The 24,803-nt window shown below is 39.8% G+C and overlaps 1 protein-coding gene across 1 annotated transcript; it reads left to right on the forward strand.

Annotated features, from left to right (window-relative positions):
• Window positions 1-4,877: 4,877 nt before the first annotated feature.
• On the forward strand, window positions 4,878-11,583 carry fgb (fibrinogen beta chain). Its single transcript, XM_060898267.1, has 7 exons — window positions 4,878-4,964; window positions 6,605-6,799; window positions 9,351-9,534; window positions 9,850-10,191; window positions 10,328-10,450; window positions 10,612-10,897; window positions 11,352-11,583. Exons 1-7 carry the CDS (start codon window positions 4,878-4,880, stop codon window positions 11,581-11,583), a joined length of 1,449 nt encoding a protein of 482 aa, XP_060754250.1.
• Window positions 11,584-24,803: the final 13,220 nt, after the last annotated feature.

Consider the following 24,803-nt stretch of genomic DNA (forward strand, 5'->3'; position numbering starts at 1 on the left):
AAGTTGATTATTTTCTATCACACTATGCTCTGAAGTGTTTTATTCCTCTTATACTGCAGCAATGGATGAGTAAGCTGGAGAAAGACATCAGACTGCATCATCATATTTAAGCTGCTATGAAGTTAAGAAAACACATATGAATAGAAATGAATGTGAGCTAATGTTCACTCAACACAATGACTTCATTATAAATATACATGTTAGATGTTGTTGTCTTGCTGTACTGCTAAATGTAAACAACGCTATTTCAGAACGGATATATGTCATGGCCCTGAGTGCAAGTAGCCCATTTACTATTGAAAAAAAATTGTAACTCAACCTCCTCTATCTGATTTTATTGTATAAATATGATGTATTATGGGCGGCACGGTGGTGTAGTGGTTAGCGCTGTCGCCTCACAGCAAGAAGGTCCGGGTTCGAGCCCCGTGGCTGAAGAGGGCCTTTCTGTGCGGAGTTTGCATGTTCTCCCCGTGGGTTTCCTCCGGGTGCTCCGGTTTCCCCCACAGTCCAAAGACATGCAGGTTAGGTTAACTGGTGACTCTAAACTGACCGTAGGTGTGAATGGTTGTCTGTGTCTATGTGTCAGCCCTGTGATGACCTGGCAACTTGTCCAGGGTGTACCCCGCCTTTCGCCCGTAGTCAGCTGGGATAGGCTCCAGCTTGCCTGTGACCCTGTAGAACAGGATAAAGTGGCTAGAGATAATGAGATGAGGTGATGTATTATTGAGAAAGTATAGCTTCTAAGATCAATGTGCACAGATTAGCTTAAGTGCAGTGTTTATATGTTAGATCAGAATGTTATTATTCTTTGGAATTATATTTCTTTATTGTGTTCAACCACACAATATTTTCTTTCTTATGTTTTTGTTTTGTGCATTAGTTAACAAATCCAAATCTCTAAGTTATCCAGAAACAGAGTGTAAACCAGGCTCGTGTGAGGAGATCAGCTTGAGCTTGATAGGGAAAAAACAGAATTTAAAAAAAATCATATAAACAAGAACAAAATGAAAACCAAAACAAAATATAAAGGCTTAATGACAACATAAGATGAGAAACTCAGAGCGAGATCTCACACAGAGTGTTCAGGATATTTGCTCCTGGTGTGTAATTAGGTGACCTTGAATGTATGAGTGTGATGGTGAGTGCAGTCCAGATCGGACATGTCGTGATGCTGTGGTGGACTGTTGAAGTCTGAGTCCAGACAGAACATCTTCCTTCCTCTCTGGAAGAGCTCACCCCCTATGATGGACTCTTTCGTGCCTTGAGGGTGAGGGCAGGCCTTCATGTGTACTGCAGAGTGCCACGCTCAGACCCTCGCTCAGGGTAAAGTCATCATAATCACAGGGGGAGTCCATGGCTGAATGGTTAGAGAAACAGCTTTGGGGCCAAAAGGTCAGTGGTTCAATTCCCTGAACCACCAGGAATGGCTGAAGTGCCCTTGAGCAAGGCGCCTAACCCCCAACTGCTCCCCAGGCTGCTCTGTTGTACATCACTCTGTATAAGTGTCTATGGAATGGAAGTGTGTCCTCTAGGAGGCGCTGTCACACAGACAGCACCACAAGTTACTGAATGACATACTGAAAGAAATGCTGAAAAACAGCATGTTTCACTGTAGGAATAATAACAGAAAAGAACATGGACATCATGTTGTTTTGTAAAGTGTTGAGGAAACGAAACCTTGTGATAAACAGAGTGAATTCTGACTGAAAGTGTTTCTGAAGTGTGATCATCTCTCATATCGAAACATTTCCATATAACTCGTGTTTACATCCACAGTTTTGTCCATCACTGACTGATAGTTTTAGTTTTTACTGTTATTAAGTTGCTGTGATTTACATCACCTCCACTGTGTGTTTATAAAATCCATGATACAGTAATATGCTCATGTGACTGGTGCTCATTTACACTCAATGTTGGGTGTGAGAGTTTTATCATAGAGGAGACGTGTTCATTAAAGAAACTCACAATCTGTTCACACTGAGATTTATACAAAGCATTAATTAAATATCTCTGTTCGTAAAGCATCATAAAGACATGAGTTCCTCAGTCTGCTCACTGTATATTTTTACACCCATTTACTGAACCTTATTTATTAATTTTATAAGAAAGTTGAGAAGACTAAAGCATCTGTCAGTGTCACTGATTGAAGAGTTTTCCATCATGGACGCAGGTAAAGGTCGTAAGTAAACCTGATCCATGTAACTGTGATGTGAGTCACGTTTCCTGTGGTCTCATATTACAACCCCAATTCCAAAAAAGTTGGGACAAAGTACAAATTGTAAATAAAAACGGAATGCAATAATTTACAAATCTCAAAAACTGATATTGTATTCACAATAGAACATAGACAACATATCACATGTCGAAAATGAGACATTTTGAAATTTCATGCCAAATATTGGCTCATTTGAAATTTCATGACAGCAACACATCTCAAAAAAGTTGGGACAGGGGCAATAAGAGGCTGGAAAAGTTAAAGGTACAAAAAAGGAACAGCTGGAGGACCAAATTGCAACTCATTAGGTCAATTGGCAATAGGTCATTAACATGACTGGGTATAAAAAGAGCATCTTGGAGTGGCAGCGGCTCTCAGAAGTAAAGATGGGAAGAGGATCACCAATTCCCCTAATTCTGCGCCGACAAATATCAGAAAGGAGTTCGACAGTGTAAAATTGCAAAGAGTTTGAACATATCATCATCTACAGTGCATAATATTATCAAAAGATTCAGAGAATCTGGAAGAATCTCTGTGCGTAAGGGTCAAGGCCGGAAAACCATACTGGGTGCCCGTGATCTTCGGGCCCTTAGACGGCACTGCATCACATACAGGCATGCTTCTGTATTGGAAATCACAAAATGGGCTCAGGAATATTTCCAGAGAGCATTATCTGTGAACACAATTCACCGTGCCATCTGCCGTTGCCGGCTAAAACTCTATAGTTCAAAGAAGAAGCCGTATCTAAACATGATCCAGAAGTGCAGACATCTTCTCTGGGCCAAGGCTCATTTAAAATGGACTGTGGCAAAGTGGAAAACTGTTCTGTGGTCAGATGAATCAAAATTTGAAGTTCTTAATGGAAATCAGGGACGCCGTGTCATTCGGACTAAAGAGGAGAAGGACGACCCAAGTTGTTATCAGCGCTCAGTTCAGAAGCCTGCATCTCTGATGGTATGGGGTTGCATTAGTGCATGTGGCATGGGCAGCTTACACATCTGGAAAGACACCATCAATGCTGAAAGGTATATCCAGGTTCTAGAGCAACATATGCTCCCGTCCAGACGACGTCTCTTTCAGGGAAGACCTTGCATTTTCCAACATGACAATGCCAAACCACATACTGCATCAATTACAGCATCATGGCTGCATAGAAGAAGGGTCCGGGTACTGAACTGGCCAGCCTGCAGTCCAGATCTTTCACCCATAGAAAACATTTGGCGCATCATAAAACGGAAGATACGACAAAAAAGACCTAAGATAGTTGAGCAACTAGAATCCTACATTAGGCAAGAATGGGTTAACATTCCTATCCCTAAATTTGAGCAACTTGTCTCCTCAGTCCCCAGACGTTTACAGACGGTTGCAAGGAGAAAAGGGGATGTCTCACGGTGGTAAACATGGCCTTGTCCCAACTTTTTTGAGATGTGTTGTTGTCATGAAATTTAAAATCACCTAATTTTTCTCTTTAAATGATACATTTTCTCAGTTTAAACATTTGATATGTCATCTATGTTCTATTCTGAATAAAATATGGAATTTTGAAACTTCCACATCATTGCATTACATTTTTATTTACAATTTGTACTTTGTCCCAACTTTTTTGGAATCAGGGTTGTAGATGTTACTGGACTTTACTGGTACTGAAGCTATTTCGGTTCGAGCTGATGATCCACTAAGTGAGTTGGTGTGTTTGGTTTGGTCAGTAACCTGATGAATGTTCCTCTGTGTCATTACCATCTGTCTCTGAGGTCAAGGACGAAAACAAGCGAAGCCATAGTTGATGTGTTTAAACACTGGCACATGTATTTGTGCTTATTTACTATCTGTACATTTTAGTTTAAATAAATCCAGAATTATTTTTGCATTCCAGAAATATCCTTTTTATTCTAAATAGAACAGACTCACTCAGATCATCACAAGTTAATATAAAAGCACTGAAGTCTTTCAAAATGTCCTATTTTCCTTTTGGAATATGGTTCCTACAGGTTTTAGGTTATGTATGTAGTGTTCATATATTTTTGGCTTTAAAATGATACAAATGACAGAAAGCTTGCATAATTCTGCCTGCTTTAAGAATATTTTAATCACTCAAAATGTACTTCTGCATATGTTGATCCCATGTTTGTCCAGAGTTTGTCCATCTTTCCCAGAGCATGTGGAGTAACTGACTTCAACAGATTACTTTTGGTTTTATACCCTTTGTGGAGTGAAACAGAAGAAATACATTTTTAAAAATAGTTATTAAATTAAAAAAAATGTTCTTATGAAAACTGACTTCATTTCCTATTTTTGTGTGTGCCAAGAAAAGCAAAAATAAAATATAAAGCTGTTTCTTTGTTTTCCTGTTCTCATTTCAGAACAAATTAGCAAAAAGTACACAAAATGTTTAAAACAAATTATTCCACATTCATTCATGTCCAAAGTTCACATTGCGTTATTAGAACAGTGTGTTGCCACATTTCCCAAAAATGAGTCCTGAACTGCTCATATAGATTTTTCTGAGTTAATAATTATCCTGATGGCCTCTTCTGTCATCCTGCAGCATGAATGTGAGCGGTGACAGGCTTCGATCAGCTATAAATACAGACCTGAAAGTACTGAAGCAGGTACAGCTGAACAGCAGGGTGACGATCCGTGTTTAAGTGTCCTGCTCTGTAAAATGAAGTTTCTCCTCTTCCTCAGTGTGTGCGTGTGTGGCGCTCTGGCTCAGGCAAATACTGAATATGATACTTTTGACGATGAACAAGTAAGTATACATTCCTGGGATTATTTAAGCTTTTCTACTTAATCATAATTAAAACAGCAGTTCTTATTTATTCTCTCTCTCTCTCTAGGAGGAAAAAGCATCACTGGTAAGAGTCTGTCTTTAAAGTCTGATCTATTTAAAATGAAAGGAATGATCAGAAAAAAAAATACGGCACTGCCTTTCTTGTCCTCATCCTTGTGGTCGTACCATTTTCTTTTCTACCATTAAACCGTATATTGCACCTGGTTATGTGGATAATACTGGCTTTTAAAAAAAGATTGAAGGTACTCACTGCAAAAAATGCCCTCTAAAAAATAAGAAAAATATATAGTGTTTTAGGGGGAAAATCACTTATTTTAAGCAAAATAATCTGCCAGTGCAGCAAGATAATGGGACTTGGTAAGATTTCTTAAAACAAGAAAAAAAATATGCAAGTAGTAAGCATACCAAAAATCTTAAATTAAGCATTAAAAGCTAGTTTTTATTTTACTTGTTAAGATTTTCTCTCTAATTCTAAGCCATTTCTTCTGATTTTCAGTAATTATTGCTTAGAAACCAATTTCATCTGAGCAAATATTTCTCAAAATAAGCATTTAATAGGCTTAAAAACAAGGCAAATATGCTTGATTCCAGCTTATTTAAAGGCTCAAAACAAGTTTGTTTTTCTTAGCTAGAATACTTATTTTCTTATCTAGAATAAATTTCTTGTTTAGGTGTGATGAATGTAGGGGAAAAATAGACTTGACAAGAACTTCAGATCTGCATTTTTATTTTTATTATATCAACAAAATGCTGCAAAACACAAGTTGGCATGAGAGGCATAGCAGGCTATGGGGCAGCAAGGAATTATTCTGAATTTGTATGCAATCAAAGCTGATTAGCCTGAATATCTTAATGAGATGGGGTCAATTCCTAAAACAGGTTAATATGGCTTGTCGTATTCTCTTGAAACAAGTAAAAATGTACTTACTGTACAGTCTAAACGTTAAAACAACTCCGTCACCAATGTGGCCAATTTTAAGAAAAAAGCTGCTCAGAATTAGTTGTATTATCTAGGTAGGATGCTACAAGATGAATTTTCTTGAAACAAGTCAAATAATCTTTACAATATTCAGTCTTACTAAGAAAATACACTCAAAAACAGGTTTAATGAGATTAAAATGCTGAATTCAAGTAAATTAGACTTGTACAGATTTTCATTTTTTGCAGTGCTGAAATGGACTGTAATTAGGTTTTATAGTAAAGCTTTAAAGAAAATGCTGGCTTTTTTCCAAGTGTAGTATTGATATTACAATAGAATCCCAACAACTCAAGCTTCAAGCATGCATCAGTTCTTTTCTTTTATTTATTTTCCTTTAGAATCTGAACATTTACAGGCCAACATCTGACCTCCAGACATGAATAATCCACTTTCAGTGTTATAATTACACAATCATTTTCACATAATCATTATTTTATATACAGTATGTTCTCTAATTGATGTGTTTCTGAAGGTTCACTTTTTTAAATGCATGAGAATAAAATATAATCTACCAATAAATAAAGACATGCTAAAAGGTTTCACATGTTGCCTCTAAAGAAATCCAAGACTGAAAACTCCTGAACTTACTAAATTATTATTATTATTTTATGTTTTTAAGACCAAACCCAGTGTCCTAGATGCTCGAGGTCACAGGCCTCAAGGTCGTGGGAGCTACACACCTGTCGTTGCTCCACCTCCTGTTCGTGGGCGTGAACGTTACGGACCACGCCCCACTGTGCAAACAGAGAAACAGGTTCAGGAGGAGAAGGAAATTCCTGACAGTGGGGGATGCAAACACGTTTCAGAGACCCTGGTATACTCTATATTATAATAATTAAATACACATTTTAAATTAAGCTCTTCTTTTCCACAGTAACATTTCTGAGCTGTGTTTTGTTGTAGTCATGTTCTCAAATCCTCTATAAAAATAGAAACATTAGTAACTCCATCTTTTACCAGAGGATTTTGTGTTTCAGGTTAGAATTTTGGTATTAAGCTAAATTCTAAACCCTAATTAACCCTTATGCTCAGTTTTCACATTCATAAAATATGAGTTTAAGGTTGTTTTTAGAAATATATTAGATGTGATTCACCTCCAAACTACTCCAATATCCACTGATGCAGATTTGTATTACTCAGTTAAATGTTGCTTCTCACAATCCAACGTGACTGACGGTGACAGACTCAACACACACCTGTCTAAAACTTCTACACAAAAACATCTAATGACATTTTTTAAAAGACTGTAATGAACATTATTAGGCTTGAGGTTTTTTATTTGTTTGCTTTTTGGCTTTTTTTTTTCAGAGTTAAAAGGACTTAAAAAGGTTTATATTTTATATATGGGGCGTGTCACCACAAAATGAGTCCAGTTGGTCAAAAAATAAAAAGTTGTTTTCTTGGATATTTTAAAGCTCATAGGCAACAGTTTTCAATTTATGCACATTTGAAACTTTATATATTAAAAACCCCTCTGTAATTTTCTTCTGGTCCCAAGAAGTATTGTTAATAAGTAATAATTAAAACAAGTTAGCATGGATCGTGGTGAATTTCTGTTCGGCTATTTTCGTGACCACTCAGCGCGTGACGTCATTCAAGACAAACAATCCGCTTGAGTTGAGTCCGCTTCTGTTTACTTGCATTGCCGTTCAGCTTGAGTGCAGATGTGCGTTCGGGAATTTCCAAAGAAAAAGCATGCCTTATTGTTGTGCAGTGAACTGTAACAACGGGACTGGTTCAGGAAGAAGTTTTTACCTTTTTCCAAAAGAGGCGAAGAGGCAGAACGAAAGGATTGGCTTTTTCCGAAAAAGGAGAAGAGGCAGAGCGAGAGGGTTGGGTTTTTCTGAAAGAGGAGAGGAGGCGGAAAGAGTGGATTGTGTGCATGAAACAAAATCAAGCAGTTAAAGAAAAAATGGAGCAGCAACGCTCAAGCAAAAAGGAGAAGATTGGAGGTAAACATTTTTACCTTTGCTTGCAATTGACAAGTCAAGAATCCTGAGGGATCCTGTACAATCATTGTGGAAATGAAGCAAAGGGATATTTCCTCACTTAGAGTAGGCTATAAATAGTATAATGTCGCGGATGGCAGGTTAATGTGGCCTACCGGCGCACTGTCAAGTAATCGTTACCTACGGTATATCCACTAGGGAGGGCGGTTTAATTATTCTTCAAAAGGGCTCTTATTTAGTATTACAACGAAAGTAGGAATTTATCATAACTACCAGAATAAATCGTTTGGGTGCGAGTCTTGTTGGGGTCCGGGGTCACCGCGATCAGAGTCGGCCGAGTCGCTGTCTGATTCCGAGGCCGCACGGTCAAACCAGTGAGCCACATTCACCGATTGCTTTGCAACGGCCATAGGTTCATACATATATGGTTTCACCTCTCGATATTCAATTTGGAGAGTTCTTACTTCAAAATCGCTATCCCTTTCAGACATTTTACACAACCTCTCACGACCAAAGTCCATACACATGTGCTCTGTTTGCAAGTAAACACAGAACTGCTCCCAGTCTGTTTGGCTTGAATAACGTCACGACGACGGTCCCCTGGCGGTGAAAGTGTGCATAAGTGAGATGTAAACAAACCTTCGGAAACTGGGCAAAACAGTATATTTTAACCGTTTTATTCAATTTTAGGGTGCAAATTAGACACCAGGAAGATTGAATTCGCTTTTTGGGTCATTCTTCTAGACAATAAAGTTGATATTCTACGTTTCACCTCTGACCATCGCCTATGACCTTTAAATTGACAGTTAATTATATTTAAAATAAGGAGTTGTTTTCATAAATGTTGTGCAGCCGATCCAGAGAAATTAGTGAAAATGTTGAAGGGATCATCATCTCAACAGAAAATCAAGTTTGGAGAAAATCATCTGTAAACTTTGTGATAAACTGAAATTAATGCATAGCAACTAGATAGCTGTCATATTTATTCATATTTATAGATTGTTTTACAGCACAATATTTTGGTGATATAAATGGCGTTATAAATTATGGAAAGTATTCATGGCAAAACTAGAAAAATTACATGTGGGTCATTTTTTGACTCACTCTTATTTCAAACCTCTGCTGGATTCATTTTGTGGAGACACGCCCCTTATATAATATTTTACACGTTGTAAGTATTTTCCAGCATTGATATTTATAGACTGTGTGACTTTGTGACTGCTGACTTCTGCTACACTTTAATGTATGTGAATTTTAGAAAATAAAGGCCAAATGCATTTGAATTTGCACAACAGTTTAATAACACCATAATAAAATAATTATTTTTATATGTTTGTCGCTCTGGATAAGAGGGAATGTTGCTCTGGATAAGAGGGTGCGCCAAACACCTGTACTGTGATGTGTTTTTGTTTTCAGGGTGTACTCTGTCCTACAGGCTGTGAACTGAAAACAGCTTTAGTGAAGCACGAGCAATATGTTAAACCTACCGTGGCTCAACTCAAGAGAGATGTGCAAGCTCTGTCACAGACCTCCAACTCAGTCTACAGATACGTGGTAGATTTGACCTCAGAGATCAGAGAGAGACAGAGAATCTCTGATGGTAAAGTATTATGATGATGATGATGATGATGATGATGATGATGATGAGTCTCCACCCTGAAGCTCATTAAATGTGTTTAGAATAAAATATCTGTCACATGTTTGGCTCGGCTTGTGAGTGATGTACGAGATGATGAGTCTTTTGAATCTCTGAGAAGCCATGCCACTGGTTTACATGTAAATGTGTTTACTCTCAGATACACACAAAACAGGATTAACAGCACAGCATATAAAATCGATAATCTTCTCTAAATTCTCTGCTTTTCATTTTCACACATCCAGAACTAAGGAAGATTTCTTTCTGTTATCTTTGTAGGTAATGATGGCTTGGTTAATCAGTACACAAATGACCTGGAGGGCCAGCATGCATTTGTGAAAGACACAGTGGATGTCACATTTCCAAAAAACATTAAAATCCTGCAGGGTGTCCTGGATAAACTGCGGGAGAAGATTCAGCGTCTGGAGAAGGCTGTGACTGTACAGAAGGAGAAATGTACTGAGCCATGTGTCGTGTCCTGCCCGATTCCAGTGCCGTCTGGAAAAGACTGTGAGGATATTTTCAGGAATGGAGGAGACACTTCAGAGCTGTATCTGGTGCGCCCAGAAAGCTCACAATCACCATACAAGGTCTACTGTGACCAGACAACCCAGAACGGAGGTAAGCCACAATGGAAAATCAGACAGTTTGAAGAGACTTTAGAAAACTAAATATTTTGAGCATCTTGGGATTGCAGCATGTTTATCACTCACTCCTGTCAAAAGTATTCTACATCCTGTTCTTTCTTTTTTCTCAGGCTGGCTGCTTATTCAGAACCGGTTGGATGGGAGTGTCGACTTCGGCCGGCGATGGGATGATTACAAGAGAGGTTTTGGAAACATTGCATTCAACGTTGGGAAAGGTTACTGTGGAACTCCTGGTAAGATGTTTGTAATAGAAGCTTTGGCATTGTGATGTAGCAGGTTGTGTGTCACCTCATACGTAGCTCCATGGTTCTGATTCAGTCCAATAATATACTTTTTGTGGGTTTTGTGTAAAGTTTCCTGAAATCTAATTGATATGCTTTTTTTGGTAATGCAGGTGAGTATTGGCTTGGTAATGACCGCATCAGTCAGCTCACTAAGACTGGCCCAACTGAGGTCCTGTTCGAGCTGCAGGACTGGGAAGGCACAAAGACATATGCTCAGTACCAGCAGTTCACCGTACAAGGTGAGGCCTCGAACTACGTCCTGGCTGTGGATAAATATTCCGGCACGGCAGGAAACACCTTACTCACTGGCGCAACAGAGCTGTTTGGTATAAACCGCACCATGACCATCCACAACGGCGTGAAGTTCAGCACCTATGACAGAGACAACGACCAATGGTGAGCATGCTTATCCTTACAGGAGAGACAAAATTCTAGGTTTCTATACAGTATGCTGTATGAGTTACTTGTATTTACTTTATAGTTATTTATTATTTCCTAAACAAATGAGTTAATAATTGCACTGCAGCATCAAATAAGGAGTAGAACACTTGGAGGAGTGCTGTTGTAGGAAAATAATCAATGATAGAGTGGAGTGATGAAGCAGATTTACTGTCCTGAAGTTGATTATTTTCCAGCAACAGCACCCCAAGCAATTTATTCCTCTTACACCACAGTAAGTTGTCAACAATTACAATTTTAATATTAATATAAAGCTGTGATCTTCTGATCTGAGAATTCTGCACTGCTGTGGTTTAGCTGGAATTTAACATGTATAGTGTAGTTTATTTTTACATACACCAGGATAATTAATAATTATTTATGCATATATATATTCTTTTAACATATACAGGGTACCTGGTGACCCGTCTAAGCAGTGTGCACGAGAAGATGGCGGTGGATGGTGGTACAATGCCTGTCATTCAGCCAATCCGAACGGCCGATACTACTGGGGCGGGGCATACTCGAAAACTGTGACCAAACACGGAACAGATGATGGCATTGTGTGGCTGAACTGGAAGGGCTCATGGTACTCACTCAAGACCATCAGCATCAAGATCAGACCCTACTATGCTCAGAGATAACACACACACAAACACACTTCATTCTTCCTGTCTGAAACAGGTACTCTTATGCAGCAAAAGCCATTTTAGAAATAAAATAGAAATAAAGATGAAAAAGATGTTGATCAGTGAAATATGAAGATAATAAGAACTTCATCAACTGACCTGACCTGCTTATGTTCAAAATAAAATGCATTCTGTGTGAACATTATATTTTATTTGAATCTGTTCATTTCAGCAAACAATAGAAGACTGTCAACATTTCTGGTCCACGGTGCATTGTATTCCTCTCTCAGAGTCACTTTTATCACTGTACACCAGTCACTTATGCTCCACAATCAAGCACTGGCTCCAAACCATGAACACGCTCCTCAAAATAAAACATTTCCTTCCTAACTCCACACACACTTACAGTATCATATGAACTTCTACTAGCAGTGGTGTAACGAGTAGAAAACACACCGAATGAGTAAAAGTACTGCTGCTGTAGTAATAATTCATCTGAGTAAAAGTACAAATAATTTTCAAGAAAATTAGAGGGGTGGCATGGTGGTGTAGTGGTTAGCACTGTCGCCTCACAGCAAGAGAGTCCTGGGTTCGAGCCCAGCGGCCGACGAGGGCCTTTCTGTGTAGAGTTTGCATGTTCTCCCCGTGTCCACGTGGGTTTCCTCTGGGTGCTCTGGTTTCTCCCACAGTCTAAAGGCATGCAGGTTAGGCTAATTAGTGGCTCTAAATTGACTGTGAGTGTGAATGGTTGTTTGTCAGCCCTGCGATGACCTGGTGACTTGTCCAGGGTGTACCCTGCCTCTTGCCCATAGTCAGCTGGGATAGGCTCCAGCTTGGCTGCGACCCTGTAGAACAGGATAAGTGGCTACAGATAATGGATGGAATCAAGTTAGAGTCAATAAATCATCTGCTGAAAAACAAATGAGTAATTGCCAAAAAAAAACCTTTTTAAATGTCTCCAATTTACACCACAAATCCTTAAACTCTTTGATCTAACCAAATGAGCCATGCTGAAGAGAACACCACTGCCATTTTACGTTAGCTTGCTTAGCCAAATGCTTTTGCTACATTTGTTAGCAAACTAGCTCATGTTAATTAATACATGCCTCTAGCTACACAATTATCTGTCCAGTAAACATCATCCTGAGCGTTCAAGTCTGAAGCAGCACTGAGATATACAGCATTAAACACAACAGGTGAAAGCTACTGAACATCAAAGTGACATCTTATGTTTAGTACAGAGCTTTCATCCTGTAAAATATCAACAGAGCTGGCTAGCGCTAGCCTAGCACACTCAGCTAGCTAATGGGTAACCTGGACATATTTCTGCAGAGATCTGTAAGTCCGGGCGGCACGGTGGTGTAGTGGTTAGCGCTGTCGCCTCACAGCAAGAAGGTCTGGGGTCGAGCCCCATGGCCGGCAAGGGCCTTTCTGTGTGGAGTTTGCATGTTCTCCCCGTGTCCGCGTGGGTTTCCTCTGGGTGCTCCGGTTTCCCCCACAGTCCAAAGACATGCAGGTTAGGTTAACTGGTGACTCTAAATTGACCGTAGGTGTGAATGCGAGTGTGAATGGTTGTCTGTGTCTATGTGTCAGCCCTGTGATGACCTGGTGACTTGTCCAGGGTGTACCCTGCCTTTCGCCTGTAGTCAGCTGTGATAGGCTCCAGCTTGCCTGCGACCCTGTAGAACAGGATAAAGCGGCTAGGGATGATGAGATGAGATCTGTAAGTCCATGGGTTCAATCTGCACATCAGCATCACACTTTTCCTTTAAATCAGTTAAAACTGAAGATAGCTGATAAACTGGTTCAGGGACGGTCGTCTGTCTCCTCTGTCCAATACAATACAGTAACTTTATTAGTATTTCCCAACTGAGATTTTCAATACCAATTTACAATGCAATAAAAACAAGCAAATATTTACAAAAGAAAAATTGCATCAATATAAACCTATTCCTATAATAATCTCATGATACTCCTGGTACAAAAAAAAATACTAATACACTAATCCTAATTCAAATAATAGTTCAAAATCCAAATAAAATAATCCTAGAAATCCGAAACATCCTAAAACTATCCCTAATCCTGAGTTAATGTAATAAACAAAATAATCCAAGAAATCTAAAAAGAAAAAAAAATCTATACCAATGATTCTACTCAAAGTCATGAAGAGAGAGAGAATATAAGTAAAACTTGCAGCTTAGATGACTATAATTCATAAATGGGCCCACAACTCTTTTCGGGCAGAAACTTTAAAATTTATAATGTTCGTAGAGTTTCTAGTCTCTTCACTTAAATTGGTCCATTGCATGGTCAAAAAAGGACCTCTGAGCTGTTGAAGTTCTTTTAAATATGAATGAATGAATGAATGAATGAATGCTTTATTTCAAACATATCAAAGTAGTACAAAACAGAAGAGAAGAAAAACAAAAACAAAAGAACAAATAAAAACACTTAATTCAATTAAAAAAACAATGGAACAATATTAACTTAACATGTTTGAAAAGGAGTAGGAAGAAGCATTAGATTATTTAATCCTACCCCTTTTCCAATTAATTAATAATACTATTTACTTCCTGTGTGTGTGTGTGTGTGTGTGTGTGTATATATATATATATATATATATATATATATATATATATATATATATATATATATATATATATATAATTTATTTATTTTTGTTTTTATTATTATTTTTATTTACTATTTTTAAATCACATACTCCTAAACACAAGTAATTTAAATATATTTACCTGTACCAACAAAATTGAAAATAAACAAAGTAAATAAAAATATGTGCAAAAGCCCTAGTGCTCATCCCACCCTTCTTCCTCACTGTACCTAGTGAATACCATGTGTTTGTACCGCTGTTTGAATATACTCATGCTTGGACATTGCTTCAGCCCCCCCGACAGTCTGTTCCACAATTTCACTCCACATACTGAGATGCAATGTGTTTTTAAGGTTGTGTGAGCAAAAAGATGTTTAAAGTTCATTTCCCCCCTCAAATTATTCCCCCTTCTTTCTGAAAAAAAAAAGTTTTTGAATGTTGACTGGAAGTAGGTTGTTTATTGTTCTATACATGATTTGTGCTGTTTGAAAATGAACCAGATCTGTGAGTTTTAGTATTTTTGATTTTAAGAATAAAGGATTAGTATTTCTCTATAACCAGTGTTATGAATTGTCCTTATGGCTCTTTTCTGCAGTAGTGGTTTTAATGTACATTTATAAGTATTACCCCAAATCTCTACACAATAATTTAAGTATGGTAATATTAGTGAGCTGTAAAGAAAGTAGAGTGATTTGTGGTCCAGAAAGTGTTTTGCCTTACTCAGTAATGAAATGGTCCGTGGCAGTTTAGTTTGTACATGTTTTATGTGGGATTTCCATGTTATTTTATCGTCCACAATTACACCAAGAAATTTATTTTCATGTACCCTTACAATATCAACCCCATCTACATGTATTAGTGCTTGAGTATTCCTTTTACAATTCCCAAATAGCATGAATTTAGTTTTATTAAGGTTTAAAGTTAATTCGTTCCTGTCAAACCACTTCTTTAATTTACAGTTCTGCAGTGATCACCCCCAGAAGATCCTGTAAATTCCCCCTGAACAAAAAATATTTGTGTCATCTGCAAATAAAACTAATTTTAATACAGTGGTGCTTGAAAGTTTGTGAACCCTTTAGAATTTTCTATATTTCTGCATAAATATGACCTAAAACATCGTCGGATTTTCACACAAGTCCTAAAAGTAGATAAAGAGAACCCAGTTAAACAAATGAGATAAAAATATTATACTTGGTCATTTATTTATTGAGGAAAATGATCCAATATTACATATCTGTGAGTGGCAAAAGTATGTGAACCTCTGCGTTCAGTATCTGGTGTGACCTCCTTGTGCAGCAATAACTGCAACTAAACGTTTGCGGTAACTGTTGATCAGTCCTGCACACCGGCTTGGAGGAATTTTAGCCCATTCCTCCATACAGAACAGCTTCAACTCTGGGATGTTGGTGGGTTTCCTCACATGAACTGCTCACTTCAGGCCCTTCCACAACATTTCAATTGGATTAAGGTCAGGACTTTGACTTGGCCATTCCAAAACATTAACTTTATTCTTCTTTAACCATTCTTTGGTAGAACGACTTGTATGCTTAGGGTTACTGTCTTGCTGCATGACTCACCTTCTCTTGAGATTTAGTTCATGGACAGATGTCCTGATATTTTCCTTTAGAATTTGCTGGTATAATTCAGAATTCCTTGTTCCAACAATGATGGCAAACCATCCTGGCCCAGATGCAGCAAAACAGGCCCAAACCATGATACTACCACCACCATGTTTCACAGAAGGGATAAGGTTCTTATGTTGGAATGCAGTGCTTTCCTTTCTCCAAACATAACGCTTCTCATTGAAACCAAAAAGTTCTATTTTGATCTCATTTGTCCACAAAACATTTTCCAATAGCCTTCTGGCTTGTCCACATGATCTTTAGCAAACTGCAGATGAGCAGCAATGTTCTTTTTGGAGAGCAGTGGCTTTCTCCTTGCAACCCTGCCATGCACACCATTGTTGTTCAGTGTTCTCCTGATGGTGGACTCATGAACACTGGCTAATGTTAATGTGAGAGAGGTCTTCAGTTGCTTAGAAGTTACCTTGGGGTCCTTTGTGACCTCGCCGACTATTACACACCTTGCTCATGGAGTGATCTTTGTTGTGGCCCTTTTCCACTACCCTTTTTCAGCTCACTTCAGCTCGCTTCAGCTCACTTCAGCCCGACACGGCTCGCGTTTTGACTACCAAAAAACAGCACGACTCAGCTCGCTTCAGCCCTGCTTAGCCCCTAAAACTCGCACCGTTTTGGAGTGGGGCTGAAGCGAGCCCAACCGAGCCGAGTGAGGCTGGGGGCGTGAGCAGACACTCCCCTGTGCACTGACTGGTGAGGAGGAGTGTCCTCACATGCCCACACACGCCCCGCGATCACGCTGGGATCTGTAAACACCGCAAACCCGGAAGAAGAAGAATTACGAATTACGAGAATTTCTGAAGCCTTATGCGCCTCGCCTCATCTATACGCTCTTGCCAGTATCTGTTGGTGTTGTCGGTGACAACAAGCCACAGAACCAAGACCAGCAACACTAACGACTCCATGTCCTCCATGTTTATTGTTTACTATTCGGGTCATGAGACTACTGCTTAAAAGCTCACTGATGTCACTGTTTGCGCTGCTTAACGACATCACCTGACGTCCACCCACTTTCGCTAACTCCACCCAATGTGTCCACCCACTTCCAGCCAGCACGGTTCAGCGTGGTTGTAGTCGAAATGCAACTTCAATAGCCCCGCTCAGCTCGACTCAGCCCAACTCAGCACGGCACGGCTCAGCCCGACTCAGCCGCATTTGTAGTGGAAAAGCAGCATTGGTCGACCACTCCTGGGGAGGGTAACAATGGTCTTGAATATCCTCCATTTGTACACAATCTGTCTGACTGTGGATTGGTGTAGTCCAAACTCTTTAGAGATGGTTTTGTAACCTTTTCCAGCCTGATGAGCATCAACAACGCTTTTTCTGAGGTCCTCAGAAATCTCCTTTGTTCGTGTCATGATACACTTCCACAAACATGTGTTATGAAGATCAGACTTTGATAGAGCCCTGTTCTTTAAATAAAACAGGGTGCCCACTCACACCTGATTGTCATCCCATTGAATGAAAACACCTGACTCTAATTTCACCTTCAAATTAACTGCTAATCCTAGAGGTTCACATACTTTTGCCACTCACAGATATGTAATATTGGATCATTTTCCTGAATAAATAAATGACCAAGTATAATATTTTTGTCTCATTTGTTTAACTGGGTTCTCTTTATCTACTTTTAGGACTTGTGTGAAAATATGATGATGTTTTAGGTCATATTTATGCAGAAATATAGGAAATTCTAAAGTGTTCACAAACTTTCACACTGTAACTTAGAAACTTTGCAGATATCATTTATGTAGAGAATGAACAGTTTTGGACCCAATACTGACCCCTAGGGGACACCACAGTCAATGTCCAACCATGAGGAAGCGTAATCTCCCAACTTAACAAACTGTCTCCTGTCCCTTAAATAACTTTTCACCCAGTGCAAAACTATCCCCCTGATCCCATACCGTTCCAGTTTATTGATTAATATATCATGAATGATTGTGTCAAAAGCTTTCTTGAGGTCGATGAATATTCCAATTGCGTACTGTTTGTGATCTATAGCGTTAGTGATTTCCTCAACTGATTCCATGAAGGCCAGTGCTGTTGAACTGCTTGATCGAAATCCGTATTGACTGTCAGAAAGTAATTTATGCTTATCCAGGAATTTGTCTAATCTGTTGTTGAATATTTTTTCTAGAATTTTTGAGAATTGTGGTAATAAAGAAACAGGCCTGTAGTTCGTGAAGTGGTGTCTATCCCCAGTTTTATACAGCAGCACAACTTTAGCTATTTTCATTTTGTTTGGAAATTTGCCAGTTTGGAATGGTAAGTTACAGATGAAAGTTAATGGTTTTGAAATTCCCTCAATGACCCTTTTCACAATTTTCATATCAATGTTATCACAATCAGTAAAAGTTTTATGTTTACAGTTTTTTACATTATCAATTATTTCTTTTTCTTCCACTGCTGTGAGAAACATTGAGCTTTGATTTCTATAAGGTTATCATTCCAATCCTGCGATGACAATGGATCAGGGATTTTTTTCTGCCAAGTTTGGTCCAACGCTTACAAAAAATGATTAAAACTATTAACTATATCATCTATATTGTCTTTCTTAATGTTGTTATCTATAAAGTACTGAGGGTAACATTGTCTAGAGCCATTTTTGATTATATTATTTAAAAAAGCCCATATTCCTTTAATATTGTTTTTATTTTTATTTAATATTTCATGATAGTATTCCTTTCTGCTAGCTCTAATAATATTGGTTAACTTATTTTTTATATTTTTTTATATTTATTTTCTGCCTCTTTAGTTTTCTGTTTTATGAATTCTCTATACAGCGTATTTTTCTTTTTACAGGCATTTTGTAATCCCTTGGTGATCCATGGTCGATCCGTGTATTTATGTTTCCTGCTATATTGTTTAATTGGACAATTTTTATTATATAGTGATGTAAATATCCTCAGAAATGTTTCATATGCATTGTCAATATCATTATTCTTGTATATAGCGTCCCAGTTTTGCACTAGCAAGTCATTCTTAAATGCATTCATGTTTTCCTCTGTCCTCAATTGTCTACGGTATATATTGGTCTTGTATCTGGATGATTTCCTTTAAAACTGCCATCATAAACTGTAAAAACTGGTAGGTGGTCACTGATGTCAGTGATAAGTAATCCGCTCACAGTATTGTTTTCAATGTCATTAGTGAATATGGTATGTTATCGATTAATGTGGAACTGTATGATGTGATTCTGCTGGGTTTGGTGATTTTTGGATAAAGACTCATACAATACATTGTATTAATGAATTCGTCAGTCATTTTATGCTTCTTAGGATTTAAAAGGTCAATATTAAGATCACCACAGATGAAAATAACTTTCTGATTCATCCTCGAAAAAGATGCCTCGATCCAGTCCTTGAATAAGTCCATACTAGAACCTGGTATTCTATATATACTGATTATTACATTTTTGTTTTTTTTCTGTACAGATTTCAATAGTTATACATTCTAACAGATTGTCAATTGCAGTTGAAATATTTTCCAATATCCTACCGGTAGGGCGGCACGGTGGTGTAGTGGTTAGCGCTGTCGCCTCACAGCAAGAAGGTCCTGGGTTCGAGCCCCGGGGCCGGCGAGGGCCTTTCTGTGTGGAGTTTGCATGTTCTCCCCGTGTCCGCGTGGGTTTCCTCCGGGTGCTCCGGTTTCCCCCACAGTCCAAAGACATGCAGGTTAGGTTAACTGGTGACTCTAAATTGACCGTAGGTGTGAATGTGAGTGTGAATGGTTGTCTGTGTCTATGTGTCAGCCCTGTGATGACCTGGCGACTTGTCCAGGGTGTACCCCGCCTTTCGCCCGTAGTCAGCTGGGATAGGCTCCAGCTTGCCTGCGACCCTGTAGAAGGATAAAGTGGCTAGAGATAATGAGATGAGATGAGATGAGATGAGATGAGATCCTACCGGTATAATCTAAATTTTTGTCCACATATACAGCCACACCTCCTCCGCCTTTGCTCTTTCTGTTTATATAGTTGAATTCATATCCATCCATTTCAAAATCCATCCCCTTATCAGCGCTGATCCAAGTTTCTGATATTGCAATAATTTTGAACGGTTTTGTAAACTGACTTAAGTAGTCCTTAATGTTATAAAATTTTGCATACATACTTCTCAGTGGTGGCTGGTAGTCTTTCAAACAGGGGAGGCTGGTCGGTTTCGATATTTCCAGATTTTAAAAGAAAAAACACATAAATTTTGCCCATACTCTTGCCTCTAATCTGGCTGATTGTTGGCAGGGTCACAAACTGTGAAATAACAGGTTCTTTTGGCCCATTAGCATACTGTCCAATATACATGATGGTGGTGTTGGGGGGGTATATTTTAACATTTTATATTTTAAAATTGTGGCATGTTGTTTAAAAATTGATCATTATTGAAAGCAGCTCTTTGTCAGGAACCTCAGCAGTAACAGCAGAGTGTTCTGGAATAGGCACAAGCACTGACCTTGGGGAGCCAAACATAGAGCTGGGTGCCACACATTTCATTCAATGACACTTTCCCTATATTTTACTTATTTTGACTGAGAAATGTTTTATTGACAATTTTGATAACCCTTCACTTTTAATCCAGGTCTGTAGTGTGAAATGTTCTCGGCTGTGTTTTTGTTTAAAAAATGTTTTCCAAATTGTAGCTGTGTTTAATTCATATCCAGAAAAATATATATTCCAATATAATATACTCAGCATAAACATTTTAAATAGATTCTATATTTTTGGTCCATCCATGACATATTACTAAAGTAGCCTATTTACTGTTGTTGATGTGGGTCACTTGCTGTTAGCCAATTCACTTTCTCGTACCAGGAGAGCTGAAAGGAACGAGTATTATTCCCTACCTTTTTCACCAAGTCAATTTGAGGCGTTGGTCTACCCTGCTCTTTAATTTTAATTTTTTCCTCGAAAGGAAGACTGGCAAATGGCTTCGCCAAAATTAAATCAGCAATGCTTGGCATCCGTGCGCAGCTTTCTTGCTAGCTGACTAGCCCCCTCAAGTTCAAGTTCAGTCACTCAAATAAACGAAATTTCTGGAACTTGACAACACTATATTTACACTTTATTTACAATGAAAATATATACAAACTAAAAAAGCTGGTAGAAACCATATGTAATGAATGAAATCGAAATGTAAGCTGATCTCTTACAACACACCACAGCACTTGCAAATCCGCATGGGACTGAACTGAAATTCACCGCTGCCTGTCTATATTTGAAACGAGCTGTCAATCAAAGAAAATATCCGGCCGCTTTCACCAATCACCAGTCTCCTCGCGGAAACTGCCATGTCCCTCCCACTGTGAGGCTGGGAGTCCGGTGGGCAGGCATTTTCGCAGTATTTGTCCAATAATCGTCTTGCATTTTGATATTGAAAGCGCATAGCTCCCAAATGCCATTGAAGTCCACTGAGGCTGGGCTGCATCGTGCTGTCACGAGGGGGAAAAACTCACGCACACATTAGGCGAACTGGGGAAAGTTATAACGGAATGATTTCGCACTGTAGTTGGGTTGAGCACATATATTTCTATGATTCTGGATCTGAAATAGCAATGTTATAAGGTCAGCTATAACATAAGCCTAGCGCAATTCATCCTACATGATGTTCGTCATTTGTAGAAGAGGCTGAGCCTCCCTCGTTGTCTTAGAGCAATCGCCCGTGATGCTTCTGCTATTGAAATGGATTATGGATAATTTGTTGTCAGTTCTAATGGTCTGATTGTATTGTTCGTTTGTATAATAATAGCAGTTGTCATTAATATTGAAAAAGAAGTTGTTGTCTGGATCTATAACGTTTTCTATATCCAGTAAATTATAATCGGAATACTGAAAGGTTTTTAGCTCCATATTGTTATGATCAGGAATCCTTTGAGATGTGCCATCATTAACTCCAGATGCAGGTGAATGAGTTATTTCCGACGATGTCATGGTTGTGTGCTGTGAAATGAGTCATTATGCCAGTTTATGGTGATTATTGGTACCTGTCCAGATCCTCCATGGTCTTGATGACCACAACCTTGGCTTGCTCTGGCGTTCCGTTAAGCTTAATGATTATTTTACAATGATTGGTCCATTTGCTTTGAATCTTTCCCTGTCTTTTCAAGTTGTGTGCCTTTCTTGCGATGTCAGAGTTTCGTTTTATGAGATGCTCATTTATGAAGACGTCTGTCCCTTTCAATTTCCTTCCCAGTTTCAGCAGTACAGTCTTGTATTTTCTGTTTATGAATCTCATGATTATGGCCGGTGTATTTCTGTCATTTCTCCGGGGCAAAGTATGGCATGCCTCCACAGTGTTTAAATCCACTTCAACGCCCTTTGAGTGGAGGAAAGCAGCCACCTGTTGCTCTGTCGATCGGTCATCCTGCTCACCGGGCTCCACCCCGTTGTCAGTGGTCACTGCTCGGGCATATGACCGGGGTTTGATGCGAAGCCCGATGATAATCACATCCTTGATCCTTGAGTACTGCTCCAGATCCGCCACTCTGTTCTCCAGTTCCGCCAGACGCCGGTCTTTCTCGGTGTTCTGGATCTGGAGAGCCTTCACCTCCTCCACCAGCTCCAGGATGCCTTTCTGCTGCTGTTTAACAGCAGAAATCTCCTTAATCAAAAACTCAAGGGTCATCTTGAATTCCTCGCCCTCTTCTGCTGTCATTGCTCTCTTCGGTGGCATGCTGCTGCTAGGTAATGCTGCCCAACGGCAGGTCAGTTGTTTGCAGCTGTTTGCCTAGCCACCGGCTAGTTAGTTTGCAAACTAGCCAACTATCGTGCAAGTCCAAGTTCCAAATCAACGTCGTAAACCAGGCACTACCCACTGGCCGAAATCCAAAATCACTAGTCAAGAATCAGTAGTCAAATTAACTTAGAAATATAGTCTGAAGCCGAGCACCAAACACACAAGCGAACGAGCACCACACACAGGAAACAGGAAATGCCGTTGATATGGCATGAATAAATATATAAAATATAATGTTTATGTTGTCCTTTTGTCTAGTATTGTAATGATAAAAAGTAGAGTGCCTGACCAACTTGAATTCAAGGTAATTTGTAGCAAGACCATGTAAACATTTGTAAACCATGGTGACATCTCCAAACTGTAACATTTCCTTGATGGGTAACCATCGAAGATCTTTAAGAGTTGATGAGATGTAACCGTACTTCCTTTTCCCAGTCAGTATTCTAGCAGCAAAGTTCTGTAAAAGCTGCAGCTTGCAAATGTTCTGTTGTGTTGTTCCTGACCACACAGTTGAGCAGTAAAACAATTTGCTGAATAACAAAGAGTTCAATATAACTTGAAGAACATCTTTTGTAAACAGGTGTCGAACTCTATTGATTTGACACAAGTTACCTAACAATGAAGATGATAGGTAATCTATGTGCTCATTGAATGAAAGGTTACTGTCAAACATAACTCCTAACTTCTCATAACTCCTAAGACAATGGAGATAACTCTTTACCAAGGAAGGATATTGTAGTGTCACTCAGCTTTCCAACCAACTGTCTTGTGCCAAAAAGCATGAACTTTGTCTTTGGTGGATTGATGAGCGCTCAATTATTACAACACCATTCTGCTATTCTGTTGAGATCTTGAACAATCTGACTAAGAGCATTGACTTCATCATTGGTTACAAAATGTCAGGACAAACAGACGAGGACCCAAGAGCGCAGGTTAAATGTTGAGTTTATTGATAGCAGGGGAAAGGGAGGATGTGTGTGTAAAGTTCAGTGGCAGGAGGACTGAGAGGCAGGGATGGCTGGTGGGAGCATGGTGGTGACGTCTGAGGTCTCCCCTCCAAGTACTAACCAGGCCCAACCCTGCTTAGCTTCTGAGATCAGACGGGATCAGGTGTTGTCAGAGTAGTTTGGCTGTAAGCGGACAGCACTTGGTATTCAGGCGGTCTCCCAGCGAGCAGTTTCTCAGCAGGCAGACAGGACAGCATGACAGACAGGAGTTTGGGAACAGGCTGAAACACAGAGTCACAGGTCAGGTAGCGAGAATGGGGACAGAAATGCAGACTCAGATTACCAGGGCTGAAGAGTTGACGGACTCGATGCCTTGAAGACGATCTGACACTGAAGCTTGGGAGGACTGCAGTTTAAATACACACAGAGAAGGCAGCAGGTGATAGGCAACAGCCAGTGACAGCCACTGAAAGTCAATGAGAGTCAATGATGGTAAATTGACAGCAGGTGAGCCTGATAGAGAAGGAGCATGCGGGCATGGCAGGTAATACTGAGTGGAGAGGAGTGGAATGTTACCTGATGAGAGGAAAACCACAGGTAGGACCATGACAGAACCCCCCCCCTCAAGGGATGGCTCCAGAAGTCCCTAGACACAGACCCACCAAGATGGGTGGGAGGAGGGGGAATACTGGTGGAGGGTCAGAATTCCTCTGACCGGTCAGTGTCCATAGCCTCTGCACCATCTTCACTGTCGGAAGACTCGTCATCCAAGGGCCCCCGCCCAGGATTCGGTTCAGAGTCAGACTCGGACACTGGAGCAGGGGTGGCGGCAGGGTCCGGAAGTGGATCCGCCCGGTGAGAACCCCTACGTCGACCCCGTCAGATGGAGGGCTGGTCAGGGTGTAAGCGATGGAAGTCAGCGATGAGGGCCGGATCCAAAATCCTTCCAGCGGAGACCCATGCCCTCTCCTCAGGACCATAACCCTCCCAGTCTACCAAGTATTGGATGCCCCTACCCCTTTGTCGAGAGCGGAGAAGTCGCCGGACCGTGTAGACTGGTCCACCATCAATGAAGCATGGAGGAGGAGGCGGCAGTGTTACCGGGACCAGGGGGCTCTCGTGCACCGGTTTGAGTTTGGAGACATGGAAGGTGGGATGTATTTTCATGGTCTTGGGCAGCAGCAGCCGAACTGCCGTTGGACTGATGACCTTCTGTATGGGAAAGGGTCCGATGTAGTGAGGCGCCAATTTGCGTGACTCCACCCGCAGTGGTAGGTCTTGAGCAGACAACCATACCTTCTGGCCAACATGG

This window comes from Neoarius graeffei, chromosome 18, assembly GCF_027579695.1.
Source record: "Neoarius graeffei isolate fNeoGra1 chromosome 18, fNeoGra1.pri, whole genome shotgun sequence".
Taxonomy (NCBI): domain Eukaryota; kingdom Metazoa; phylum Chordata; class Actinopteri; order Siluriformes; family Ariidae; genus Neoarius; species Neoarius graeffei.

What these genes read in the sequence shown, in the direction of transcription:
- fgb (XM_060898267.1), top strand. Translation starts at nt 4,878, where the DNA reads ATGAAGTTTCTCCTCTTCCTCAGTGTGTGCGTGTGTGGCGCTCTGGCT. An exon ending in AGGTTACTGTGGAACTCCTG is followed by an intron (nt 10,451 to 10,611) that starts GTAAGATGTTTG and finishes TTGGTAATGCAG; the next exon opens with GTGAGTATTGGCTTGGTAAT. An exon ending in GACAGAGACAACGACCAATG is followed by an intron (nt 10,898 to 11,351) that starts GTGAGCATGCTT and finishes TAACATATACAG; the next exon opens with GGTACCTGGTGACCCGTCTA.